Source organism: Vicia villosa, linkage group LG4 (assembly GCF_029867415.1).
Source record: "Vicia villosa cultivar HV-30 ecotype Madison, WI linkage group LG4, Vvil1.0, whole genome shotgun sequence".
In the NCBI taxonomy this organism is placed as follows: Eukaryota; Viridiplantae; Streptophyta; class Magnoliopsida; order Fabales; family Fabaceae; genus Vicia; species Vicia villosa.
Window position 1 is genome coordinate 50,723,075 of NC_081183.1, and position 7,858 is coordinate 50,730,932.

Sequence of the window (7,858 nt, forward strand, 5' to 3'; positions counted from 1 at the left end):
AACATGGGCCTCCATGTAGGTATAAGTTCCAAGCCCCTTTGTAAATATTTGTTTACATAGCCATGGATAACTCAATGGGCCTCTCCCCGAGTATAAGTCCCGAGCCCCGTGTACATAAGCTGTTTATCCTTACAGGTATATTTCCTTCATAAACTCCATTGTACACATCCACTTTGTCATATATATGTTCTTGTTAATACTTGTTCATGTTTGTTCATGTTTGTTCATACTTGTTCATGTGTTTGTTCATATTATATGCTTGTTCAACTTAGTACAACACTAGGTTCCCCATAGCCTCCTATTGGGCTTCGTGCAAAGAATCTCCCTAGTTTAGGTTAGGACATAGAGTATGGTTTCCCGGTGAAATCGCTCTAAGAGCTCAAACCAACTATACCATGCCGCCCCTTGGGCTTTGTACAAACGAGTGTCCCTCCCATAGCCTCCTCTTGGGCTTACAATGCAAGGACCCTCGATAGTCCCTCCCATAGCCTCCTCTTGGGCTTACAATGCAAGGACCCTCGGATAGCCTCCTCTTGGGCTTCGTACAAGGACCCACGGGCTTCTTATAAGCATCCCCAATATCCAAATCAAACACCCTAGGAGATTAGACATTTATCATCTCTATAATAGGAGTATCTCTTCTATATCATCACGAACAATCAATCAATCAATCAATCAATCAAACTTTTTTGCCACAAGGCTGGCTAATCAATCAAACTTTTTGCCACCGTACTGGCTGATTAATCAAAGTTTTTGTCACAAGGCTGACTTCATTGAAACTTTTGCCACAAGGCTGGCTGATTAATCAAAACTTTTTGTCACAAGGCTGACTTCATTGAAAGTTTTTGCCACAAGGCTGGCTAAAAAGCATCTTTATCATTCTAAGCACCATAAGTGGCATGGCCCAGGGCTTATAATGAAAAGATTTTCAAACAAAATCAAACAGATGTATGTGATGATATAGATTAGATACATCGAGCATTGAGATGACATATGTCTCTTATCCTTTGCTTCCACTAGCATAAGTGGGAACTACGATTGCTCTGACTTTCTCAACATCCCTTTGAGAATACGTAGGCACAAGGTCTTACTCCTTGGCGAGCAAAACTTTTCTCTCAAACCACTCAAACCTTAGCACCCGTAGACCCGAGTTACAGATGCTCTGATTCCCTCTAAGGGATATGTATGCAGAAGATTGCGACAATCTTTGCGAGCATAATCAAACAAACACCTTAGGTCCCACCTATCTCACCACAGAACCCAATAGCATAGAATTGAAATGGATAAAACAAAGAAACCTATAGAGTACTATAGATACGTTGGGTGCTAATACCTTCCCTTCGTATAACCAACCCTCTTACCCAAAGATCTCTCCCCCACTTTTAAGGTTATTGCAGCTTTTTTCTTTTTCCTACTTTGGAAATAATAAAAAATTTGGTCGAAAAAACAAAATCATTTTCTTGAGCCCCGAGCCCAAAGAAAGCATCAGGTGTCTCATCCCCGACTGATTTTTTTCACGCGACAGCCTAAAACTTGATTGTGGTTACAGCTTTTTATGCTTCCTAAAATTGAGTTCTGAATTTTAGAAATATTATTGGTTTTTCAGTAGCATCACTAAGGGTGGCAAGAGTAAGAGTAATGCACTAAAAGTTTCATATACATGATGTTGGAAAAAGGAGAAAGAGTGGCTGTAATCCAAACACTCAATAAATAATAAAAACAATTTATTTCAAAACGAGCAAACTTGATAGATGGAAGAGGACATATTTGATAGAAGTTAAGAGAATTGACGCAATTCTTCAAATGACCAACTCGACTCTACTCTAAATCACCATAATTAGAAATAATAATAATAGTATTAACAATTTATTAATTATGAATGCTGTTATTTTTGCTTATTTACTTTGGAGTAACTGAAAAGACAATACATTTGCTATCATGTGAGGCCCATAATATTTATTAATACAGTTGCTTATAGACATATTTTTCAACCTGCTTTAAAACTGTCAAGATCATTTATAGTTTGAAAATTCTTTGAATCTTCAACATGTCACACCACCAGAAAATTGTACCACAAGCTCTGACTTTGCCACTTCCAGCATGCTCAAAATATTTCACTCAAGAAGCCCCTGCAGAGAAAATAGTTACATCCATACAATGATGATAAAAATTTAAACAACTAATAGTAGATTGAGGCTAGAGATGTTTCTAACCAAAACCCTGAGGCTTTCCTGGTTCCATTTCTACAAAAAAAATTTAATGTCAAGTTTAAATGTTAGGCAAAAAAATGTTCATACATGGTTTCAGAATATTTAGCTTATTTAAATTGAAGATCTGTTGTTTGTTACCTTGGTTTTCCTTCAAAGGAATCATTAACTTCATCAATGGTAGGCATTTGAGGAAAAGTAGACAAAATTACATACTTCTCTTTTCCAGGTGACTCATCTACTCTCCTGTACAGCTCATACCGGTATGGATACGACATCCTACATACCAGTCCAGCCAAGTTAGTTACTTTCTCAACCAAACATATGATTAAAAAAAATTAATGATAGAAATATATGTAACCGTCTACCTGAGAGCTCCCATTATGGGATATTGGGTGCCTGCATAATAGAGAAGCCGGAAGAGATAGCAACTTTCAAACGATGCTGCGTACTCAAGTCTTTTGTCTCGCCCCATTGTCTAGTGATTAAGAAGACAAAATTATATAACCTTACTTTTCTCTTGAATAAATTGTTATCTTCAACTTGCTGGTTTAGTACTCACTTGCATAATACCACTGGAAGCCGGTAAATCCTGAATTCATCGAAATGTATTAGTTAATGACTCATAGAGGCAAATCTGAAAAACTTGTAAATCGGGCAACTATATCATGAAATAAACTTGAACTACACGGAACTAGGAAATGAACCTTAAGCTTAGCGTTGATTAAGATAACTGGTCTGTGTTCGGCAGCACTGGTCATTGCTTTTAAATCCTGTACATCCAACCTCAGAAAATATTAAGAATAGTGACCAGAGGGTGTATATCGACCATATATGGACAACATACATTGACAGTCAAATGTACCACAAAAAGTGAAATTTGCTTATAAGAGTGACTAGAGGGTGTATATCGAAATAATCAAGATGAATAGAAGGTTCAGAATGTGATAAGCTATTAAATCTGTCAAACTTTCACTCTATCCCCTTACATCAATAATACAATTCCCTACGGCATTCTGAGGAGCCACCAAGATATATATGTCATCTTGCTCTTCAACCTCTGCAGCACCTGAGATTAGACATTAAGCTGGAATCAGTAAGACCAAATTCTAAATGTGTCCAACCAATAATAATGCACAACAGCAGAATCATACAAGCTGTAGCTCATTGATATACCTATTGAACCAATGTTGATGAATGTTCCTTTTGCACCATAATCACCCCAATCCATGAACTCTAAAATCTTTCGACTTCCAGCAAGCTGCAATGGCATTCCAGAAAGAGCACCTTCACCCATTGACCCTTGTACACAAACCTGGATGACGAAGAAAGTTTAAACAAAGAGAACTATGTTGACATTCACAGATAGAAGTTCCTTCTTTTTCTTTACATACAAAATGTTCTATGTTAGAGCACAAAATGTTCTATGTTAGAGCAAAATGAGTCAGTAAAACACCTTTACACGTTTCCCATCATCAGCAAATGAAAGTGCAAGAGATCTAATAAGTTCCATCAAAGTGCCAATTCGATAAACATCCTATATACCAAAAGATAAGGTTATATCAAGATATTAATAGAAAATCAAAAGAGAGAGAAAAGAAAAGTCCATACTCCATACCATTTCTGGATTCAGTTCAGGAATGTTGATGTCAACCTATTTGATTTGGAATGAAAAAAAAATTCATCTTAGGCCTCCTCGTCAAGGTATTAAAAACAAGACACAAAATCCAGGGACTATCGTTATTCTTATACCTTCAATCTAATTTTTCCATCATTGATAGCCCTCTGTGTAGCTAGTAGCACATCATCATAAAAATATTTCCTGATATCTCGAGAATGGGGAATGTTGTTTAGTTTAGTCGGAATTCCTCTCCATTTATCCTGAAACAAGCTAAAGCAAAATAAGAAAAGATACACAAAGGAGGCTTTTGTAAAAATAATCAAAATAAAGAAACAATTCCTTTTACAAAGTACTGTCATCTACCTGGATCAAAGATGCTGCCCCCTTTTTCATATCAAGAATTGGTTTTTCTGAATAAATAACTGTTAATAAACTTTCATAATTCACTATTTTGGGCGAAGTTTGAAATATGCTTTTGAAAATTCATACCTTCAGAATTCACTATTTTCTCTTTATTCTGCTGTAATTGAGTTAATAAAGATTCAACATCTTTGAAAACTTCTTCTTTAAGACGGCTGCCATCAATCTGCGCATATGACAAATAACTAAAAAATGAGAATGTCCCACTGGTTGACAATATTGCAATAACATATATAAGAAAAATAATCTTTAGTAACCTTATTTGTTATGTTTGAATAAGAGGAAGATACTGCATCTGCATTTTGCTTATATATGCTCAGGCGTGATATAACCTGAGAATAATTGAATATGTATACATAAATTAGTTTGGAAGGATACATTTTCTCATATTTGATGCATTTTCACATGATATGGCCTAGTTGTATATCAATGAAGATGGCAAAAAATAAAAAGAGGAGTATATCATATCATACCTTTTCTTGGGTGTCATCAGGACGAGTTATCAACCTTGCTTTGACTTCATCAGTCTCCGGTGGAAAAAATTTCTGATGGTATATCTTCCCAGTTACTGGGTCTAGCCTTCTACCAACACATCTGTCGATCAGAATTTCATCAGGAACCTGAGTATTAGAAAATTTAATAACTTAGCAAGGAAAATTGAACAGTTTGTTTCTGATTAATAGATATAGATCGCATACATTACTCTACGGAATACTATTAAATTACATATATTATTTTTCCAGGCTTAACAGTAAAAAAAAAAAAAACAGGTTGTAACATACATCTAACACAATATACACATCAGGTCTTATCTGCATTTTCTCCAGGCTCTCTGCTTGAGCCAAACTCCGAGGGTAACCGTCAAGAAGCCACCCTTTTTGCTTTGCATCTTCGAGAGATAAGCGTGCTGCCACCATCTACAAGAGAAAGACAAAACAAAACAAACAAAGGCACGTCTATCAGCATATGAAAATGAAGCACGAACGGAACTGAAAAATCAAAATGTGCAATTCTTGACTATACAGCAGTCACAATTTCATCAGGAACCAAGCGACCAGCATTCATGAACTCTTTTGCTTTATTTCCTATTTCTGTGCCAGCTGCTACTTCTTGTCTTAGCAAGTCTCCGGTTGATATGTGCACCAATCCATACTGCAGAATGAGACACAACATATCTGATCAGGCCTGAACATTTGTTTCAATGAATGCACATTACAAGTTGTCATGCCACTGCTATCAATAATATTTATTGTTTAAGGTCTCTTCTATCTTGCTGCCTCATTTTTCTCTGTTATGCAGGCATTGTCTTTTAAGCAAGTGCTACAAAACTCGTCAGATTTCACAATTTCCAAAACCGTGTAGTAAAGGAGATGCATTGGCAATTCAAATACCATAAGATGAATAAAAGACCTCTCTAAAAGGATGCAAGAATCACCTTCATGATCGTTTTGTTTTATATAAAGGTACTCATCCTTTAGAAATGGATGATTTATGGACCAAATTGTTTTCGCTTAGGAAAACTACTGGCAATGGAAATAGATTGTGTTCCATGGTTCATGGTCTTTGAAACCAGGTATCCTGTGTATCTCCCAATAAACACCTGACATTATCTAACCCTCACATTTAACAAACTCATTCTCAATCTTAGGTTCGGCTTATAGGCCTTCCACAAGAGTATTAGGTAATAGAAATATATATGTTTTTGGTCAAGTAGCATCATGGCTGAAATTTCATCATTTAAAAGTGAATAAGTAGGATGTCGCGGGTTCCAACCCACATCCTTGCAGTCTGATATCCCCACAACTATCAACTAAGCTGACTTAACGGAAAAGTAAAAATATTTAGCACATAGTTTACTTAAACAATTTAGTGCTTGTAGTCTAATTACTACTGAAATTATTCCCAAATCCAACTACCAATTTTCTTAAAAATGCTTAACTTAGTGAACTATTGCTTATAAATCATTCCAATATTTCAAAAGTGAAATTCATATGAGAGAGAGGAAGCAACAAAGTTACCTTAGTAACAATCAATTCACATTGTGTTCCCTTGCCAGATGCAGGTGCACCTGATATCATAACCTTCAACGGCTCGGTTGTGGAGCAATTTATCACTTTTTTCAGCACCTTTGTTAAAAAGAAAACGATCACTAATAAACAAGACTTAAAATAAAATTCAAAGACATGAACAAAGTAAAACGAACCTTGGGTCTTAATGGAGAATGGATTTTCCGTGGGAAGTTGGTAAATTGAAGAAGAGATTGAGTGTGAAAGTGGTTGTTGAGAAGTGAACATGGCTTATAGAAAGAAGAAGGAGAAAGAAGAGAAGGAGAATGAGATTGAGGATGAAGAATTGTTGTGTGGAGATAGGAAGAGGAGGAGGGAGTGGTGTGCAACATTGTTGCTTTCAGAGAATGAATGAGTCACCCAGGCTCATCATACCTTTGCCTGAGTTTAGTTTCAGTGGTTATTAGTCATTCATCACACTCTAATGGCAAGCAACCAAGGCCACTACTTCTTTACATTACAAAACAAATTTATCTTTCTTTTTAAAATACCATTTATCTCATCATTTTATATTACTTTTTCTTTATTTTTAATCTTATTTTTATTCTCTATTCAACTATAGGTAATTAGCTAAAGATGTTGAGTGGGAAGATGAGATTATCTTATATGGTTATGTTAAAAATAATCTTTAAGAGGGGATAAAACATCTTAGCATTTTTTTTAGGGAATTATTAAGTAAAATTGATTTTGACTAAAAGGGAAACGATGGTACGTTTAGATAAATTTTTACAAAATTAAATAAAATAAATAAATTAGTGTGAAAATCATATTTATACTCTGCTATGGGTCGACTATATCTCTTAAGGACGGGCCGCCTTGAGATAGGCTGTTCCAAGATGAGATTTATCAACCAACCACACAGTCATGCTTCTGGAATCTCCGCCTTATCACAAGACTACCATGCACCTCGCATTTTTAGGACTATATACATTTGCATTTGGTTTTTGAGTGTTGAGTTATATCCGATGCATGAATAGAAATCCAAAAAATTGAACACAAACTCGGTTGGGATCGACCGATTCGAAATATGCACCTATTACATTTTATTAATTTTCTAGATCTCCAATCCTACGTATCTTTGATAAGTGGAAATGGCAGAATCTATAGCTACTTGTTTTACCCGTGCACGGATTTGTGGCTCTTGTTGTCGTAACATCGACGACTGACAATCAGCCAAACGCCACTCCTCCTCATGGCAGAGTGAATTTTGGAATCAACATTCCTCCACGTCTAGATCAAATTCTTCCTCCTCAAAGAACAAGGATTGTCTAAAATCCGCGGCTTTAAGTTCCAATTTATCTTCCCGTTGAGCGACCAGAGATATCGCATGGTTTTTGCATCTTCAAAGTGATCCTAGGCGCTTAAGGAGGGCACGAGTTGCTAAATGGTATCTATAACATCGTTCAACAATAGAACTCCAATGAGATAAAGGATAGGTTTATTCGCTTGGAAGAAAGCCTTTACCATGCTCAACCCCGGGCAAACTTAGCTCAATAGGCCAAATGCAAGAGAGACAGTTTTTTGTTGTTGTCGTAATCGTCTGC

At 36.1% G+C, this 7,858-nt stretch overlaps 1 protein-coding gene across 1 annotated transcript; it reads right to left on the minus strand.

Annotated features, from left to right (window-relative positions):
• Window positions 1-1,811: 1,811 nt before the first annotated feature.
• LOC131599159 (adenylate kinase 5, chloroplastic-like) lies at window positions 1,812-6,761 on the minus strand. The gene is made up of 19 exons (XM_058871611.1): window positions 6,452-6,761; window positions 6,267-6,374; window positions 5,272-5,400; window positions 5,031-5,165; window positions 4,722-4,868; window positions 4,506-4,580; window positions 4,318-4,414; window positions 4,192-4,238; window positions 3,960-4,088; window positions 3,826-3,861; window positions 3,664-3,744; window positions 3,384-3,522; window positions 3,197-3,276; window positions 2,915-2,980; window positions 2,770-2,799; window positions 2,576-2,685; window positions 2,349-2,486; window positions 2,214-2,243; window positions 1,812-2,129 (listed from the first exon to the last, which is right to left on the minus strand). The coding sequence occupies exons 1-19, from the start codon at window positions 6,644-6,646 to the stop codon at window positions 2,105-2,107; spliced, it is 1,797 nt and encodes a 598-aa protein (XP_058727594.1). The 5' UTR covers window positions 6,647-6,761; the 3' UTR covers window positions 1,812-2,104.
• Window positions 6,762-7,858: the final 1,097 nt, after the last annotated feature.

What these genes read in the sequence shown, in the direction of transcription:
- LOC131599159 (XM_058871611.1), bottom strand. Translation starts at nt 6,646, where the DNA reads ATGTTGCACACCACTCCCTCCTCCTCTTCCTATCTCCACACAACAATT. An exon ending in GGGCAGCATCTTTGATCCAG is followed by an intron (nt 4,089 to 4,191) that starts GTAGATGACAGT and finishes AGCTTGTTTCAG; the next exon opens with GATAAATGGAGAGGAATTCC. An exon ending in TAGGGAATTGTATTATTGAT is followed by an intron (nt 2,981 to 3,196) that starts GTAAGGGGATAG and finishes TTGGATGTACAG; the next exon opens with GATTTAAAAGCAATGACCAG.